The sequence below is a fragment of the Hippocampus comes genome, unplaced genomic scaffold, assembly GCF_001891065.2.
Source record: "Hippocampus comes isolate QL1 unplaced genomic scaffold, H_comes_QL1_v1.1 scaffold319, whole genome shotgun sequence".
NCBI lineage: Eukaryota > Metazoa > Chordata > Actinopteri > Syngnathiformes > Syngnathidae > Hippocampus > Hippocampus comes.
The window spans coordinates 277119-298173 of NW_017806090.1; the positions used below are offsets into that span (position 1 = coordinate 277119).

Here is a 21055-nt window from a genome sequence, read left to right on the forward strand (position 1 = left end):
TTTCGGAGCGGGTGGGAGTGGGGGTTGAGCAGTGAGGGGTGGGGGGGGGTGCTCCTCTCATCTGTCGCAGGTCTCCCCTTCGTCCTGCCGCCCACAATGGACGATTGTTTGTCGCCAGGCCCCCCCCTCCACCCCATCCCTCGAAGAAGATTGGACCACGCTTTGCTCCCAAATACCAGGCCTAGTTTTTGCTTTCTGTATTTGGAAGTCAGTATTAGCCTTTAAAAATGGGTGCTGACTTGACTGTGAGGAAGCAAGTGTACAGGTCATTCCAGAATTCCCTGGAAAAAAAAAGCTACACTAAGATTAACAAAAAAAAATCCTCAAATTTGATCAGATTTTCTTATTTGAAGCAAAAACATATGCCAAAATATTGGGTGAGCAAAATTCGCTTGGCTGAAACAGATACTCTCCGCGCTTTGCTTTCGAACCAGACTCCGAATAAGGCCGCCCCTCAAAGAGACAATGCTCTCAATCTCTTCCCAGGATGATGTCTTCCATGCGAGCATCGCCTCCCTTTCACACGCCGGCCGAGCAAGAGGAGGCGCTCGGCCACAGCAACCCCAGCGCGGCCTGGCTCAATGACCACGGCCCCAAAGAGACGCCGTCGCCCTCCCCGCCCGAGCGGCCCCGCTCCGGCGAGCCGCAACCAGTCCGAGAGAAGCGAGCTGACGGCGACTCTTGGGACAACGTTGCGTCGGAGGCGATGGTGAGAGAGGCCAACCGGCTCAAATTAGGAGGATTCTTGAAGAGGTTACATGAAAAAAAAGCTATTCAAAAAATGTTTTAGCTTTTTTAAAAAGGATTTTTTTAATGATTTAAATGCAAAACAATATGTTGTGACATTGTGTTCTTTTTTCAAATAAAGTAATTTAAAAAATAGGTAAACACATTTTTTGAAATACAATCATGAATTTTTAAATACAAATTAATACAAAATATAATATTTTCATTAGATCAGTATTTTTTAAATGACTAAATTCTATTTTAAATCCTTTTATTTTTAGGACTGAAACTCAGGTTTTCTTTTCATCAGAATTGTAAAAGTTAATAAATAGCCAGACTTGACCCCCCCCAAAAAAAAGCTATTCAAAATTTTTTTTTCGCTTTTTAAATTTTTTTTTTTTTTTAATGATTTAAATGTAAAAAAATATGTTGTGACATTGTGTTCTTTTTTCAAATAAAGTAATTTAAAAAATAGGTAAACACATTTTTTGAAATACAATCATGAATTTTTAAATACAAATTAATACAAAATATAATATTTTCATTAGATCAGTATTTTTTAAATGACTAAATTCTATTTTAAATCCTTTTATTTTTAGGACTGAAACTCAGGTTTTCTTTTCATCAGAATTGTAAAAGTTAATAAATAGCCAGACTTGACCCCCCCCAAAAAATTGAATTAAAAAAAAAATTGGGGGGAGTTAAAAGAATGTCTGTTTCTAGAAACATAAATCAACATTTTAAAACCCAATATGTTGTGACATTGTGTTCTTTTTTCAAATGAAGTAATTTAAAAAATAGGTGAACACCTCTTTTGAAATACAATCATGAATTTTTAAATATATTTTCATTAGATCAGCGCTTTTTGAATTAATAAATTCTATTTTAAATACTTTTTTTTTTTAGAACTGAAACTCAGGTTTTCTTTTCATTAGAATTGTAAAAGTTAATAAATAGCCAGACTTGGCCCCCCCAAAAAATTGAGTTAAAAAAAATTGGGGGGAGTTAAAAGAATATCTGACGTTTCTAGAAACATAAATCAACATTTTAAAACCCAAATTAAAAATACAAAAAGAAACAACGCTGCCCCTCCCCCCCAAAAAACATAGACAGACTTTCATTAAAATTCCAAAAAGCACAAACAGTAAAACACATGACAAGCTGTGTTTTTTTTCCCCTCTCAGGACACGGAGAGCACAAATCAAGGCTCGTCCGTTGTCTACTCGTATCGAGCCAACTCCACTTCGCCGCCCAAGCCGGAGGAGTGTTCCCGGGATCGCGGCGAGCAGACGGCGATGGGGGCGGGCTTGGCCTTGGGCACGCCGGAACGCCGCAAGGGGAGCCTGGCGGACGTGGTGGACACGCTGAAGCAGAAGAAACTAGTGGAAATGACCAAGACGGAACAAGACGGTAAGATTTCCGGGCCGAATGATGGCGAGCTGGGGATGCTTGTCTGTGATTGGTCCGACGTGGCCACGCCTCTCTTCAACACATTTCGGATATTTGTATGTCAAGAAAGGTCAAGTAAGTTACTGTATAGTGGGACCTTGACTTAGGGGTTGAATACATTTTTCCATACATGAAAGTGAAAAAAATGATAAATCTTGTGCAAACATACAGGTATTGTTTCAAACATATTTAGCATCTTAAGTATATATTTTTTAGATTTTTAAAAGTAAAAAAATATTTTAAACAGAATAAAAAAAGAAAAATGTTATCATTTTTATCTAACCTAAAAATGTAGTACTTGTGTGGATAAAAACCGACTTCTTCAAAACTCAAAATCTTGGACATGGCCACGCCTCTCTTCAACACATTTTGGATATTTGTATGTCAAGAAAGGTCACGTAAGTTACTGGATAGTGGGACCTTGACTTAGGGGTTGAATACATTTTTCCATACATGAAAGTGAAAAAAATGATAAGTCTTGTGCAAACATATTGTTTCAAACATATTTAGCATTTTAAGTATATATTTTTTAGATTTTTAAAAGTAAAAAAATATTTTAAACAGAATAAAAAAAGAAAAATGTTATCATTTTTATCTAACCTAAAAATGTAGTACTTGTGTGGATAAAAACCGACTTCTTCAAAACTCAAAATCTTACTTTCTTAAATGAAATAAAAATCGAAATCTAAAACATCGAAATATGTCTTCATTTAAACAAGACAGACGTGAAAAAAGTGGAAAAATATTTAATAAAATACTTCAATCTTTGCCTAAAAACAGACTTGTCAACCTTCAGAATATTTCTTTCAATCTTAAAAAAAATCTTATACAACATTAAAAGCAGAAAAAAAGTAAAAAAAAAAATTTGAGCTGTATAGAAATAAAATGACCTCAAAAAAATACAAAAAAACCCCCATTTTTGTTTAAAAAAACACTTGTCAGCTTTCAATTTTAAAGAAAATGGATGTCAGAAACACATCAGACTTTCTCAAAATGAAAAATCTGACTATTTTTAATAAAAATGTCTCACCAGTTATATCACAATCATATTTTTATGTGTGGAATGTAAAATACCTATTGAAAAAGAAAAATGCAAAATGTTGACTTAAAACTACTGTTGCATGCACTTGTGTGTGTGTGTGTGTGTGTGTGTGTGTGTGTGTGTGTGTGTGTAATTTCTGGAACTCCTTTGTGTTCTCATCCAGCAAGTTTCTTTTTGAACTTGCCAAATTACAACAGAGCGTTAGCTCGTTAGATCCTGATATAAATCAGAGCAACCGCAACTTTCCCCCTTTTTTTTTTTTCACCTCTCTGATGTGAGGTGTTCGCACGGGAGAAGCGTCGGAGTCTCCCAGCATGCCCAGGCTTGCCCTCGGATGCGCGCGGAACGCCATCCAGCAGCCTGTCAAGGCGGCACGTACTCATCTGAATATCACAGCGCCGCTTGATGTCTCTTTGACTTTGTCGCTGATGTGCTAAACGCGACGGCCTCGGGCGTCATCCCGCGTGAAGTCTTTTGACTTGAAAAATGGCCGCCCGGCGTTCTTACCTGCCGCATGGCAAGCGGCTCGGAGGGCCGAAGGTTGACGTGTCGGGACTTTTACCTGTCATGTCACGAAATGTGACGTGAGTTCTCGTTTGATCCCGGCTTTATTTTATGTATCGAGTCTCCGAAGAGTCAATTGAAACATTTATACAAGGGTTTCAAAGTTGGTAGGTTTGACAGACATACGACCGTTTCCTCATCAGGTGATGCCGCCGATCTTGATGCCAGAACAAAAATCCGTTGCTGGATCTTTGAACCCACCTCAAGTGTCAATTTTCCATTAAAATCTGAAAAGAAAATTCCGCAAAACAAACAATTGAACAATATGTTTCTTTTGATTATTATTTATTTATTTTTACCCATTTGTTTCAAATGGAATAAAAACACCAAAACAAACAACTAAACGCATCAGCAAATGTAAAATAATGAAAACACAAAACTAGACACAACACAAAATAAAAAAAATAAAAAAATAATAATCGCAGCAGCAAAACACCAAAACAAAAAACTAATCACAATGACAAATAAAAAACAAAACAAAACACCAAAACAAAAAAACGAATCATAACAGCAAATCCGACGTACACATAAAAACTAACCACAGCAAAAAAAAAAAAAACACAACAGCAAATCAAAAATTTCAATTAAAAAAAAAAAACAAAAACAATGCAAAAAACTCCCAATTTTGCTTTCCGAAATGCTCATTTTGCCTTAAGTGGCCTCGTTGAATGGCCTGAACACGAAACACGTGTCATTGACGCATACTAGATCTGTATGCAAAAATGATGTCAGCCCTAAAATTCACTTCTCACCTCTTCACATTTAGCACATCTTAATGATGAGCATTATGTATGGGCCAAGACTGCTTTTTTTCACATCTCAGCCCGACGACGCCAATGAAGCAAGCATTGCAAAACAAACAATTGAACAATATATTTCTTTTGATTATTATTATTATTTTTTTTTACCCATTTGTTTCAAATGGAATAAAGACACCAAAACAAACAACTAAACGCATCAGCAAATGCAAAATAATGAAAACACAAAACTAGACGCAACACAAAATAAAAAAAAATTAAAAAAATAATCGCAGCAGCAAAACACCAAAACAAAAAACTAATCACAATGACAAAAAAAAACACCAAAACAAAAAAACGAATCATGACAGCAAATCAGAAAATAAAAAACAAAAAACGAATCATAACAGCAAATCCGACGTACACATAAAAACTAATCACAGCAAAAAAACACAACAGCACATCTCAGCCCGACGACGCCAATGAAGCAAGCATTCTAATATCGGCACATTTTGGATTTTGTTGACATTAAATTTGAGCTCCTGTCAGGAAAAGAAAAAACAATCACCTCCACAAAATTGAAAATATTTGATTGTTTCTTCATTCTTTGCCAAGTGAGCCATGGTTTGGCTAATCCTCGGAAATCCATTCCATCATGTTGCCCTGCTTGTGGACTGTCAGGTTCCTCTTCAGGAATTTTTTTTTTTTTTTTTTTTTTGCTTTCACCCATTTAATCGTTTTTCTGAGGCTTCAAGCTTCAATCAGTGCCTGCAAAGTGATGACCACCAAGCCTCCAAGCCCTCAACTCATTAGCTCATCAATGACTTAGATCAATGTCTCTTTAGTATTGATCGGGGAGTCTTTTGATACCAATTCCCTGGACTCAAAGTCCCTCCTGGTTAACAGGTTCTCGTCGAGATGGCGTTTTTCTTTCGCCAGATGATTGGCAGCTGAACAATGGCGTCCTCCCGCTGCCTCCTTGCTGGAAAAGGGCCCGCCCTCATTAGCGAACGCCATCAAACGCGGCGTGACCAGCGCTTCGCTTAGTGACCATGAGAGCTCGGAGCGAGAACGTGGGCGACGTCCCTGTTAGCAGGCACGCTAATGAACACAAGGAGGTAGATTTTGCTCCCTAAAAGCGCCATCGAGTGCTCATTAAGACGGCACGGGCTCGCTATATCGTCGCACAGAAGGAAAGGCGTCCTATAGGAGAAGTCATGTTTCATGATCGAAAAGGTGAAGGTCAGCGCATTAGCGCATTAGCTTGAGTTGCGAATTTCCGGTTTCATTTAATAGGCTTTATCAAAGGAATTTTTCAAAATTGATTTTTCCTTTTTGAAGAATATGTATTTTTTTTTACATTTTTAAAAATATCAGTTTTGTCATTTTAGGGCATTTTTTTAAATTAATAAAAAAACGGACAGAATTATTTTTATACAGTATATGCTATAACAAAATTCTAGATTTTTGGGGGATATATCAAGTGTAGAGTTTGCATTTTTTACAAAGTAACAGTTTATATTTGTAATCTATTTACAGACAAATCCCACAGATTTAATGGAAAAAAAATTGAATAAATATTAAAGCTGCAACTAAATGTATTTCATTGATTATTCTGTCCATTATTTTGTTGATTGGATAACGTTCCAATTCAAAAACAGGACATCATTTCAACTTAACTATGCGGAAAACAAATTAATTACGAATCAATGGCTGGGTTGGTCCATGACGTCACATGTCGGAAAAGAGCTTGATCATTGTTTTTCAAAGTAAAAGAAAATATTTCATCTTTACTCAATACAAGGACAAAGCTTTGGAGAATATTTCCCATTTAGAAGCTTAAGTTCTGAGGCTTTGGTGAGATTCTAATTCCTCAATTAATCGATTGTCAAAAATAATTATCAATTAATTTCACAATCACTCAGTATAGCTAAATCGACTTTGCTTTGGCCAGTTTTTGTTTTTTGTTTATGAATAGGGATGATGAAGGTCCTTCCCCACCTCGCTCCTCTGTGTTATGCATCAAACGCGACTGAATAAAATGTTCAGGCGTGACACGAGGGACGATCGGTGGCCCCGGGGTAGTCACGCAGGATGGCGTGGGCCCCGCCTCCCTCACGCCAGTTCAGCCTTAGCTTAGCGTTGCGCTGATGGACAGCTTGTAGGAATTTCAAGCAAAACGTCAAATGTGGTCACGCATCACGACGGACGCTCTGCTCATGTTTTTTTTCATGAGCGTCGAGCACGCACCCTGTTGACGTGCACGTCGATGCCTTGTGACACTCACGCCCATCAACGTCAATAATCATCGGACAATTCGATCTTTGCTATTCGCGGGGGGGCCCTTGGGACCGAGACAGAATCTAGTTTATTTGTTGTCTACTTGTGCAGCCTCAAGATGATTTTAAAGCTGCTCCGTAGTTACATATCGTCGCTTTGAATGGGCGGGGGCCATCTACACCACCATCCTACCTACTCAGTCCCTCCCTCCCAGGAGTGTGCCCACGTTGACCCCTGTGCATGTGTGGGGGCTTATGGATCCAACGAGCCAGGTGTAAGTCGTTGTGATGACAGCTTAACAGCCCAGTTGGGCCGGGCCCGAGAGCTAAGCTCATTGGCTAATTAAAAAGGTCTTGGCTCGGGGGCACCGTGTTTGCCTTGACTCCGCCAGATTGCCACTCGGAGCTCTGCGTGTGCGTGTGTCCGTGCGCGCGCGCGTGCCTGCGTGCGTTGAGATTAGCATTGTGACTTAACGGTAACAGGCTGACATATTAGTGGCAGTAAGTGTAGAGTCTGTCTGTACTTGTGTCTGTCCTGGATGCTCAGCATAATATAGCTTAATATAGCAATAATACAGCTGTAGGACACCGACGCATATCATGAGATCTGATTTTTTTTTTTTTTGGGTGGGGGGGGACCAGAAATGGGAAAGTGGTGGGAAGAAGTGATAACAATAATCAACCTTATCCTCTTAGCCAAGGAGACCAGCTTGTAAATATCACATTTTCTTTGGCTTTTTCTGGCAATGTTACCAAAAGGAAATAAACCGCCATGGCAAAATGCAAGGGAGATTGGGATAATCAGCATCGACCAAAAAAATTGAACTTATCATGATTTAGTAATACAGTGTCTTCGGCGTTTGGAGAAAACCCACGCAGGCACGGGAAGAATATGCAAACTCCACTCAGGAGCCGGATTCGAACCCGCGACATCTGTACTGTGAGGCGGACGTGCCGACTGGTCGTCCGGCGTGTCGCCCGCATCTTTAACAAAACAACTGATGTGATTTTAGTCGTGAGGCACCCTTCTAGAAAACACGACAGTGACATTTTGCTGCATGCTTTGAATGGGGGGGGGGGGAGCAGTGCCATCTGTTGGACAAATGTAAAAGTGCACCCTTTAAAGCCAGCAGTCCAAATGTAAGCGCAGAATTGTTCGGATAAATGCGGGATCCAATATTTTACTTCGTAGCAAGCGCCAAACAGGTTTTTCTGCTTCGGAGTTTCGGCAACGTTCCCCATCTTTTCTTCTGGGGAGTACCTTGTAACCTCCACTGATGCATACCCCCTCCTTGGTAAAATGTGCCCGGGTGCCGCCCCTCCCCCCCTTGCACCATACCCCCAACTATCGCTCCTCTGTGACCCAAATCAGAAGTTCTCCCAGAAGGCCCGGGGCCCAAAACAACGCGCGTATTGTGTCTGAAGCACGTGTGTGTGTGTGTGTGTGTGTGTGTGTGTGTGTGTGTGTGTGTGTGTGTGTGTGTGTGTGTGTGCGTGTGTGCGAGTGCGAGCGTGCGGTTTCATGTATCAGGACTAAAGTGGAACCAGAAGCCGGGGGTCTTGAACAGTTGAGGTTTTCGGGAGCGTGGCTCCCACAACGAGGCAATTTTGCACCACGACAATGGAAAACATTCGCATCTTAAAACTGAAATACAACTTTGATGAGACGCCGTGTGCAGATTGTCGGAATGTTTGCGTTTTGTGTTTCAAAGCACGTTTGCCCCGATAGGAAACAATGGGAGTTGAAATAATTCATTGCCGGGTAAAATGTAGCTGTTGTAAAACTTTTATTTGCCGTATGGGAAATGTGCAAGTTGCTTTTTAACTTTCTTGAAAAAAATAAAATAAAATAAAAATATTGCTTTCATGCTTTTTATTAAGAATAGAGTTAGGTTTCAAATGAAAGACCCTCAAAGCAATTTGTGACACTTTACTCCCAAAATAAAAATAATTACAATGAAATGCATTAAAACTCAGGTACTGATGCCCATACATGACATGGGGGGGAAAAATAATTTAAATCGTAGCCGCATTGTAGCAAGTTGTGGCAGTGAAATAGTATAAATGGCCGTAGAATACACATGAGGTATAAAGTCCGGAAGTACATCGCACACAGAAAATCCAAAAGAGGTATAATGTGTGGGCGAAATTCAAATACATGTCCACAAAGTCCGGAAGTACATCGCACACAGAAAATCCAAATGAATAATATTAACATCACTCCTGAACGGTTGGCTAAGCATATCAAGCGCACCTTCGATGGAAACGGTAAGGCAGATGGCATCTCGAGTCCAGTGGCGGCTGCCGGCTGGTCAATCGAGACTCAACTAGGTCACTTTGAATAAAACCCACAAGAAATACCGTACTATAACGAAAGCTGAGGAAGATCAGGTCTTTTCTGTGGAGGGGAAATGTCTCGCCATCGGCCTCCTCCCCTCCTGACACTTAGCCGCCACCTCGCTCGTCCTCCGCTTGATGAAGAGACGCCGCGGAATTTTGATACCGGCCGCCTTTCTAAACAACACTTGATTCCCGACAGATAACGATCCATGTAGGGTAAGAAACTCGGCCACCCCCCACTCGTACGTTGTGTTTACCACCATGGGAGGTATGAGAAATTGTACACACGAGTTGCGTTTTCCTGCTTAAGTGCATCTATAAATTGTGGCGGCTATTTGTTATGTGTCCCGAGGAACGCTAGCCGAGCCCGTTATAAATCTCATTGAAATAATATGATTCCACATGTCACCGTCTGCTGTCTAATTTGGCCAAAATGGCTAGTTGTACTCACAGACATTCTGCACTCTTAGAACTGTTCAAAAGTAACGCAAATTAGCAAAAGGGACCGAGCCAATGCTGGGTTATTTGTACCTGGTGCAGTGGAATGAAGATTTGACACGTTGGGTCAAGATTCTGATCCAACCAGCAAAATCTTCCCATACTGTCGAGTTCAAGCTAGCAAGAAATGCGTTAGCGGGTTACCAGTAGAGCTGTGCTTAAAAATTTTTACATATTTTATTTCCAAATTTCTTCTAAGAAAAATAATCTGTCGCTTTCATGATGGTTGACACCGTTTTGACACCGGATGCCCTTCCTCACACGACGCACCCCAATTTCTGTCCAGACTTGCTGATCTGAATGTTTCCATCTACCCTAACTGGGATTTGAACACAAATCTATGTTGCAAGTCAGGAGTGTTACCAAATGACCCTCAAGCCACCCCCCGATGTGTTCTAAGATACACAACCAAAACGATGACCAACCTTCGACCAAATAATCTTCAACCCGATCTGCTGGGTCAAAAATAACCCAATTTTGGTCAAAAAGTGGACCGACCCGCGACTTGGGTCAATTTAACCCAAATTTGTGGATTATTTTGTACAAAGCAACCCACTTTCTTACACAAAATAATCCATTACGGATCAAATTGACCCATGTAGTGGGTCAGTCCTTGTTTTTTTTGTTTTTTTAATGATTATTTTTTTTGTTGCCAAAATTATTGAAAAAAACAAAAGACCTAGGAGTGTACCCAGCAAGTGGATTATGACAACCACCCTGATTTGGTGTGTGTGTACGTGTGTGTGCGCGCACGTGTGTGTATATATAATACTCAAGTTAAGACAAAGTAGAGTAACAAAATATTGCTACTCGGTTACTTTCTCCCGCTTCTTGCCACAATCCTAATCCCAGTGTAAACCCCGGTCTTGAATGGAGGAAGCGAGCGTCTCGTGAGCGCGACAATGGGACCCATACGCTCAACATTAAGCCCCCTCACAATAGACACGACGTGTGCAGCCGTAGTGAGTGCAGCCCTTGTTGCACCTTTTGTCGCCATGTGGCCGCCACCACAAACCGGCCATTGTGCCCGACGTCTCTTTTCCAAATCAGGCCGGCCCTTGGGTGGTGCTGTCGACGCCGCACTTGATCCCAAGTGCACGTGTGTGTATGTTTCTTGAATGTGAGGCTTACCCGAGCGGTCTATCATGACATCGCGTCTGCATTTAGTCAATATTTTGGGTGGGTCTGATTTACTCAGATCCCAAAAAGAGGGCACGAAAATGCATGTTCACTCACTCCAACAGATAGAAAGCGCCACTGGCGACAAGTGTGAGAGTGGTGAAGATCGCCAGAATGTCGTTCTCATAAATCTGACGTAATGCTCATAAAATTATGACACACACACAACCCCCCCCCCCCCCAACACCTGTAAAGTGTAAACTAACTGTTTTTTTTCCCCCCAAAGTTGGATTTCTCTTCTGACAAATGAAACTGTGCTGTCTTTTCAGAACCGGCGTGCATGGAGAGTTTCCTCTCCAAGGACTGGAAGGAGCGCGTGGACTGCCTCGACGCCACCGAGCTGCTGGGCGACGTCAAAGGTACGTCGTCCATCTTTTGTCGGTGTCCAGAGCGCTCCTCTCAGCAACCTCCAAGCGTCCTCTAAAATAATGTCTGTTATTAGGCGGTATGTAAACCAAAAGCACATGTAAATCAAACGGCAAATAAAAGTGCAAACACGCTGTAATTCTTTTCCTTTATGTGCATACTTTGAGCGTGCTTGCGCTCCCGGATGCATTAGAGTTGACTTGAAAGTGTACACAATGTAAATGTGGCGCTGATGAAGACGCGGCGGTGTCCGTAAACATGTAACCCCCTCCGCCCCCCAACGACAAATGCCGGAAAAGTGCAGCGTCATGTTGAGATTTTGCAACAAGAGCCAGTGGATGCATTTAAACGCTTCACTCAACGCTCTTAATTAAACGTCCCACGATGAATGCAGATTTTTTTTTGGGGGGGGGGGGGGGGGGCAATCAGATTTCAGCCTGTATGTCAAATTTCGCTTTTTTCTGTTCCCAGATTTGTTGGTCAACGCAATGTGACAGGCAATTTCAACCAGCAAAACACCTCTTTAACAAATCCGCCCACGTGTATATATTTAATAAAAAGCAACTCTGATTACTGTTAATGTCCTTATCATGTTGTTGGATAAATATTGATTCTGCAGCACTCCAGATTGTATATGGTGTAACTGCACGTTGTTTTTTGTTCGCTATTGATGGTTTCGATCAATAAACTGTGACATGATGGTGGGGGAATGAAGAGGTGGTTTCAATCAAGGAGAGAAGGCCTCAGTACCAATTGCAGGGCCCGTTCACTGTTAAAACTTGAATTTTTCAACTTTTCAGATTTTAGACCCACATTGTTCTTGTTGCTGTTTTGAGGCCCAATGTCCTCCAGTCAGATTGCATGATTGTCATGCAAAAATAATAATGATGCGTATGTACACTACGCGATGTATGCAGAGAGGGAGTGTCTCATCTGTGTTTGAATGCAATGTTGAACAAAGCCCGATGACAAACATTTGCAATGCAAACACACTGAAAATTTACTTTTGATAGCGTTACCGAGAATGTGACACTTAGTACAGTGCATCATCAATGATATTCATGCTTATTAACAGCAGAGTCAATATTGGGTCTGTGCGACTTTCAGGTTTTACATGAATGAAAATGAAGAGGGAAAAAAACACAATGCCTAATGGCTCAACATGCTTGACACGCATGCACACACACACTAAAAAAATTAATCCACCCATCCATTGATCATGAATCAGTCAATCCATCATTCTTCTATCCTCAATGCAAGTCACGAATTACATTTATCTCTACATCCATTTCTTCTTGTTCCATATTCATCCATCATCATTGCAAATCGATCCATTAACCCTCATCAGTTGATCAATCAATCGATCCATCATTTTTCCTCTAACCATCTTTTCCTCGACATGCATCCACCCGACGTCCACAGGAGCTCACTTTACATGTATCTAATAATCCACCCATCATTTCCCTCCATCTTTTTTAACCATCTGTTATCCACTTGTCAATCATCCACCCACTCCCAAATAATAATTCCACACGTATGTTATTTTACAGACTCGTCAATTCACTCAGTGACCTACAAAATAGCACGGCCCGTTAGCCACACGTGCTTGTCCGCTGCAACCTGCTTCACACACAAGTAATCAGTCTCGTCACTGCACTGCTCAACATGTGGGAAAGTGGTGTTGCTCCCACATCTGTTGTTATTTTCTGAGTTGATATCAGGATTTTAGCCAATCAGAAGACTGAAAAAAAGTTATTTGTGGAGAAGGCACAATAACAGCAATGGTGAATGGAGGAAAAAGAGAATGCCATTTGTGAACTAATGGTCAGTTAACTAATGGTCCACTTGAACTGGACTGGAGACTAGAGACTATGTGTGTCCGGCTTTGGACCTGACAGCAGTGTTCAGTATCGTGGACCACAATTTTCTGTTGGCTCGTTTGCAGCATTATCTGGGAATTTGTGGTAGCACTCTAGAGTGGTTTAGATCCTATTTGGCAGATAGAACTTCTCGTGTTAGCCTTGGTTACTCTGAGTCTGGTGTTGCCTCACTTTAGTATGGTGTTCCGCAGGGTTCAATTTTGGGGCCCCTGCTGTTTTCATTGGATTTCCTACCCCTGGAATCGATCTAAAGAGAGCATGTTATTTCGTTTCACTCCTGTTAGATCTACATCCCACTGGACAAAGAGAACGGTTTCTCTTCAAGTAAGGCCACTTTTGTCCTGTCTGCAGGAAATCAAGACCTGGATGGTATTGAACTTATTCAGTGTCAATGAAAAGAAAACTGGAGTTATGGTTCAGAAAAACTGACTTTCGACGGTCGACTAGTGTCTTACTACTGCCCTTCGTGGAACAGCATGGGACGGACTCACTTGGGTTTGTTTGTCCTACAGTGTTCCAATCCTAACTTGTAGGAGCTTGGTTGGAAAGGCGATGAGAACCACGGGAGCTTGTTTGCTACCCAAAAAAAAAAAAAGGGGGCAAAAGCCTGCAAAACAAAGAAACAAGAAGAGGAGAATGTTGCCTTTGATACAGGGGTGCTATGGGCTAATTCTCTCAGTGTTGTGTGTGTTTGTGTGCGTGAGTGTCTGTGTACGCATGTTCGTGTATGTGTGCATGTGTGTGTTGGGGGGCACATTCGGCTGGGGGGGCCCCCCCACAAAAGGGGACTACAATGGAGACTTTGTTAGTATGCAGGTAATGTCGGGGCCACCCTTCAGTCTCCCTACATGGCCCCAGGGCAGGACCTTGTAGACAAACACACACACACACACACACACACACACACACACACACACACACACACGCACTACAACTTCTAAACATCAACACAAGTATTCCAACTCACGTTGCTGTCAAACTCCTGCAACAAACTTTATTTGCAACTTTGTCTTTTCCATTTGGACATTTCCATTGGTCGATGAAAGTGGCAGTGCAAGCTGGAAGTAGACTTCTATGGCAAAAAATAAATAAATAAAACACATGATCAATTTTTCCTGAGGAAAAAGAGGCTTGTAATGGCAAAATACAACCTGTTTGAAATTTTCCTGCGGTTGTCATTTGAATGGCAACTTACTGACTTTTGTGTAACCTTCTCCTCTGCACTCCCAAGAATGTGAATCGTGAAGCTGACAAAAGCTTGTAAAAGCAAGTGGCTTTTATTGTTGCACACACACACACACACACACGCACTACAACTTCTAAACATCAACACAAGTATTCCAACTCACGTTGCTGTCAAACTCCTGCAACAAACTTTATTTGCAACTTTGTCTTTTCCATTTGGACATTTCCATTGGTCGATGAAAGTGGCAGTGCAAGCTGGAAGTAGACTTCTATGGCAAAAAATAAATAAATAAAACACATGATCAATTTTTCCTGAGGAAAAAGAGGCTTGTAATGGCAAAATACAACCTGTTTGAAATTTTCCTGCGGTTGTCATTTGAATGGCAACTTACTGACTTTTGTGTAACCTTCTCCTCTGCACTCCCAAGAATGTGAATCGTGAAGCTGACAAAAGCTTGTAAAAGCAAGTGGCTTTTATTGTTGTGGGAGTGCAGACATAACGCGACAAACGCTGGCTCGGCGTGTGCGGGCATGACTTATAAAGCAGCCAGATTTTCACCACGTGTGAAAAAGCAAGTTTTCATTGTTACAAGTTTTGCCGTGACATTGGCTGAAGGAGCGCTTTGAGTTGAAGGCACTTCAAGTTCCAGAAGTGTCGTCAGTCGGTGGAAATTCTCATTAATTTTATTGTGTGTCAAAAAGAATGAATAATTTGAGGTGGGGCTTTTATAAATTCCTGTGCAAGGTTGAAAAGAAGAATGTACGCTACTTCAACTAAGGGGGAAGCAAGTAGAACATTTGTGTCTCAAGATTAGAGCCAACAGTTATTATGCATTTAAAAAAAATGTTTTTTTTAACCGAAGCAAATGATCTGTCTCAAGAAATCATTAAAAACCTTTAGAAATAGCCTTCAAGTGTAAAAAGAAGTTGACCTCTGTGAACCCTTATTCTCCAGATAGATTCACGTTGATTTGTTTGTTTGACGGCGCAGGGACGGCGGAGTCTCTGGAGGAGAAGGAGCACCAACTGTCTACCATGATCAGCCAGCTGATCAGCCTGAGGGAGCAGCTCCTCTGCGCCCATGATGAGCAGAAGAAGATGGCCGCCTCGCAGCTGGAAAAGCAGCGGCAGCAGATGGAGCTCGCCCGGCAACAGCAGGAACAGGTAGGAGACTCAACATGAGTTTTTTTTTAAAGAGTAATTTTGCTAATCAAGGCCTAATATAATGAGCAGATTAATTTTAAATAGCATTTTAAATAGCTTTCCCCCCCAGGTTAATCCCTGGGACCCGAAACAAAGTTTTTATAAAGTAAAAAAAAAATCTCAATTTAACAAGACGGTTGAATGTAAAATATTTTAACTTAATACATCTCACTCTATAGTGAAAAAAAAGTTTACCCCTTTTTTTTTTGTAGAATCAGCACATTTTATTCGTTGAATCCACACTTCTTTTTTTTTTCCAGCAGCAGCAAACTGTAATTTATTGCATCGAAACATTTTGAGTCAGGCAATGTCAAACAAAATTGAAACTTAAACTTAGAATTTCTTGTATCACAAACATAAGGCATTAAATACAAAAAAGACTTCGACACCTGAGCAGCGAGCATTTTAAGACGCAACATAACATAACACAGTCGGCTGTGCATTTATGAACTTAAAGCAGCTAGCTAACGAGGAATAAGACAAATATTCAGTCGTACAAGTTTTGTAAGCGTGACAAGCCCGAAACTGAAGACACCTCAAGAGGAGAAACAGTTGAAATGTTATATTTCAGGAAAAGACTTGAGATGATTAACTTGTTTGAAAATAATCCTCATAAAGGATTTTAATACCGTTTTAGAGCGGAGATTGACGTGATTTATCAAGATGGAGTTCATTGATGTATTTATCACCGTAGTCAGGATTTGTTTTAATATGGTAACTCAGGTAACGGCTTAATTAAAAACAAGCTGAAAATAGCTCGAAAAAAAACTCTTCCTTTTCATATAACCTTTGGGCCTCGACGACATTTTCAAGCACACGCACAAAGCAAGTGAGAGAGCGCCGGTCGCCAGAGTTAAAAAAAAAAAATGCTCTTAAGGGGTGTGGCCTAGTGAGTGGAGTCAGGTTGGTGAGATAGTGTGCGTGTGAGCGTCTGGGCGTGAGTTGTGGCCTACAGCAGCTCTTTGCGAGTGTTTTCCATTTTGTATTTGCACTTTTTACTGTTTCTCGGGTTAAATAAACTGCTGAAAGTGCATCGGTGCCTCTGGCAGTCCTAGCCCACATGCAAGGGCAGTACAGTGCGTTCATCACTTTTTTTATTTCCTCCAATTCACATGGTCTTGCAGCTGAAAGCAAAAAAATCAAATCAGATGATACTGCTGATCGTGATGCCGTTTTTACCGATGACTCGTGGTTCAGAAGACTGACGTGTTGCTCCACAGGGTTTTGTGTACCCTTGCTCATGTTCTGGGAAGCGATACAACTTAATCGTTCCACCCAGTCTGGCATTGTGCGGGTATACCATCTTTAATAACCACTCAGAAGACTGGCATGTGGCCGCTCCACAATGTTGTGCGCTTCTATTCCAAAGAAGAAGAATGGCTTTTAGAGTACAGTGAATTGTTGTGTTTAAGAAGTTAGAGCTGCACGCCCTCAGTAGAGTGCCACGTTGCACCACCACATGCCGGTTAGCGCTGGGATGCTGCTAAAAATCTCTCCTACTAGCACTATAATCCTCAACAGTAAGTTGTCGGTTGCTATTCCGTTGCTTCCACAGAGGAGACGGTATGTGCGGCAAATGTGTTTTGTTCAATGCACGGTTTGCATATTGCTCTGCTCAATGTTTGTTAAAGCAGCATTTTCGGGTTCAAACTTTACAGTCTTACCTTTAGGCCCTTTGAAGAGCAAACAACATTTTCTTGATCATAAAATGGAAAAGTAGCAGTTTGGGTGTCACCTTCCCGTATGAGCAAATGAGCTTTTTCGCTGAAAGGAGTCATTAGCACATCAGGCCTAAGTGGAACGTGTTTGCAGGTGTCACACGTCATAAATAATTAGCAGGTAGCCATTAAAAACAAAGGGGTGAGGCCGCTCCTCGTTAGCACCGACGGCGTTAGCGTCTGGTCAGCGTATGACAGGCTGCGAATTTGGCCGGGCGCCCATCACAACACATTCCAGCGCTCGGCGGCTCACAAAGGAAGGAAAGACGACGGGAGAAGAAAAGATCGACTTTTACATCCAGCAGTCATCTGGCTGTTGAGACATGATAGCCTGCAAACGCCCTGCAGACAAAACGTGCCTTTAATGAAATATGACATGCGCGCAAATGGGTTGCCGCCTTCCATTCGGCGGCCTGTAATTACGCAGCGGAATAAATATACCGAATGACCCGTCCTGGAGGCAGCGGTTTCGCTTTTTATTCCTCGTCAGGTGCTTCACCGTTGGCGATGAATCTCTTGATGTTTGAAGGAAAACAAACCAGGAGAGGGGTGGCGACGGATGCGCGCTAAGGCTAAAGCCCGTCAGATCGAGTGTTCAGACATGCCGGATTGGCCCGGACATGTCCGCGTTTTTCAGACCTAAAAATAGCGAAAATCTGCACGCTGTTATTGACGCAAGAAAAAGAAATTGAAGTATCGGATGAACAAGAAAGTCCCTTCGCTTTCTGTGCCACGATTGTCCCGAGATTCGATTCATTTTATTGCACTGGACGGTCTGACCTGCCATGAATTAAAGCTACATCTCAGAGCTCTAAAATGTTATCCTAAAGGGAATCGCGCCACCTCATATCTAATATAAACGGTCGTATCTCCACTTTTAACGACCCCTCGTTTTAAATATTTGCCCTTACGTATGGGCTAGGAGCGCCACAGTCATGGATGCACTTTTAGTTGTTTTTACACAAGTATAAAATCAGAAGGCTTGCTGCCAAAGGCCACAACCCACACGCTGATATCACTCACTAAACCGCGGGTGTCAAAGTCAAGGTCCGGGGGCCAGATTTGGCCCGCCACATCATTTTATGTGGCCCGCAAAAGCAAATCAAACATGTCAACTTCTATGATGCTTGCGAAAGTCTGAACCAAAATTTCAAATTGTCTTATGTAATCCCTAATAACATGTGATATTGTAAGCATTTTCTCATTACCAAACCCCTTATTACATGAATGCAAGCAATGTTGAAACAAGTCAATATTAAGATATCGTAGAGATTAGTTATTTTCATCGCGCGAGTGCCATTGTCAAATGAACATCTGTTTGAACTCTGTCGCTTACCAAAGCAGCATCTGACATTACGTGGATGCGCGCACGTGGTTGCCTGACAATATGGTATGCAGCCAGAGACCCAAATATGTGCATGCAAGCAATACAAATGTTTAAAATTTAAAAAAAAAAAAAAAACTGTTCCTGAATCTGCGGACGATATGACTCATTCATCTTTTCATGTGCAGATTGCCCGACAACAGCAGCAGCTTCTGCAGCAACAACACAAGATCAACATTCTCCAACAGCAGATTCAGGTGAGTTATGTGCATTTTGCAGTTCCATTAGAAAGGCGATTTTGTCGTTGAAATGATCGGTGGTTTGTTGAAAGGGGCTCTTTTCCCATGTAGATGCTATCTTTTAAAACATGATATTTGTCACAAAAAAGGGTTTTATTAGTCGATGGAAATGTTTTATTTTGCCATAAAAGGCTAACCCTGTTGCCAGGGTTTGGATTAGTTAAAGTGATAGATTTTTGCTGAGTTTACCATCCGAATAAAATATTTTGACATTTGGCCACTGTGTTTGCTCATAAAAGGCCAGACTACACCGCATACGGTATGTATTATATTTGGCCATCAAAGCACTACATTTGCACAAAAAAAAAAAAAGGCTGGATTAGGTAATGAGGATTTTATGTATGGAATCTTTTTTTTTTCCTTGAACAGTCGAGTTCCCGCATGGAAATAGATATTTTTTTAAAATTTGCAACATATTTGTTTTATTTTATTGCACTTAAGAAATACTCCATGCGTGCATTAAAAAAAAAACTAAAACTAAGACTAAAAATAAAATAACTCGTTTTCAAACAAATAAAAACTAACAGCTTGCTCTAAAAATTATTTTAAGTGAATTTAAAAAACAAAAGTCTAAATGAAATGAAAATTAACTATGATGGAAAATCTCAAATTATAAAAAGCGTGTCCCAATACTTTTGCCCCAACAGATAAAAGTGGACAAAAACGTAAAATAGAATTTATGTGTACACTGGATTTGAGGTAAAATCGGGCCTAAAAAATCCAGCCCGACCCGGCCCGTGGGTATTAAAGCCCGACCTGGCCCAAGCCCGACCAATTAACTTTGCAGGCCCAAGTCCGAAGCAAACCCGACATTTCATATTTTATTTGTGAGGACTTGGGAGGAGAAGGGGTGATTTATAACAAATTAAAGCCTGTCTTTTGTAACGAAATCTAAGTTAAACAAGACAGTAAAAACATTTACATCTTTTATATTTCTGTTTCTGCAGAGGGTACATTAACCGACAATTTTCCATCATTGACGGATTTTTTTAAGAGTTGACGGGAAAAATTTAAGGCCATCCGTCATTTTGACGGGTTGAAAATTGGGCCATAAACCACAGCAGCAGTACGTCCTTAAGAATCTAGCGCGGCACTTTGAGAGAGAGAAGCAGAGAGACAAAGAACAACAATGACGGGTGGAGAATAGACAGAGACAGAAAGGAGTTCTTTGAATTGTCATTGCAAGAGTTTCGTACGGTACGTGTTGTGATGAGGCGACTTCTGTTTTTTTGCGAACCACGGCCTCTCGTTGAGTAATTAAATAGCAATTACATTACAGCGCCTTCTGTTTTATCCAAATTATTTATTTTAAAACAAGTATTTCTTAGTTTAGTATCCACACATCGTTTTAGGATACATTTTTATAAACATATATTTATTTAAAAAAAGTCAGAGAGAGAAAAGCCCGGCCCGACCCGGCCCGAAGCAATGATTGACATTTTAGGCCCGACCCGAACCGAAATTCTGTTGGGCTCGAGCTTGGGCTTAAGATCTTACCTCTACTCTGGATACTTCCTGCATTCATATTTGGCCCTTGCACACACACACACACACACACACACACACACACACACACACACACACACACACACACACACACACACACACACACACACACACACTGTGCTCACAACACACACTCATTTACACACCACCCCTGCCTTCTCTCATTAATTCCTCGCCCTCTGTCCTCTTTTCAAACACATCCATTGTCCTTTCCATCGATTTACGTGTTGTTGTACGGCGGTAATAACAGGGCATGGTCCAGACCTCACCTTTTATTCTCCGCGCGGAGAGGTAGGCCTCTTTCAACGCACACGCACTGGTGTGCAGTGACCCTGTAATTGCGGCGTTACGGCTGGGTCGGCCACCCTCGCATTGATCACCCCAGCAGCGATCGATGCCCCCAGCCATCCTCCCACTCGTCCTCGTTCTTCTTTTCATTCCGTGTCCTTTCTTTTTTCACCTCCCAGTATCCCATATTTCATCCGGCACCGATAGACAATTTTCCGCACTCTATATTTGATTTTCCCTAAATGGAGTATTATGTGTTGTATGAGATGAAGATGTGATTTTTTTTTTTTTTTTACGAGGCAAATATGATTTTTGTTCATCGGCTTTTGACTCTTCTCATCATTGATACTTAAATAATATGAAATCATAATCATGTTAACATGTAAGGGTATTAGGAACTAGCACGCAGTTGTTTTGTGAAGTAAAACTCCGATTTCAGAATGTCCCTGAATGCAACATCTGGTTTAATTAC

At 41.3% G+C, this 21055-nt stretch overlaps 1 protein-coding gene across 3 annotated transcripts in view; it reads left to right on the forward strand.

Annotated features, from left to right (window-relative positions):
• LOC109530837 (transcription factor SOX-6-like) overlaps positions 1 to 21055 on the forward strand; it is a 93986-nt gene that overhangs the window by 40497 nt on the left and 32434 nt on the right. For all 3 annotated transcript variants that reach the window (XM_019894736.1, XM_019894738.1, XM_019894737.1), the window contains 5 exons: positions 487 to 709; positions 1911 to 2136; positions 11084 to 11173; positions 15237 to 15409; positions 18679 to 18747. In XM_019894736.1, the coding sequence (XP_019750295.1) occupies positions 488 to 709; positions 1911 to 2136; positions 11084 to 11173; positions 15237 to 15409; positions 18679 to 18747 (780 nt within the window). In that variant the 5' untranslated portion in view covers position 487. The remainder of the gene's footprint in view (positions 1 to 486; positions 710 to 1910; positions 2137 to 11083; positions 11174 to 15236; positions 15410 to 18678; positions 18748 to 21055) is intronic.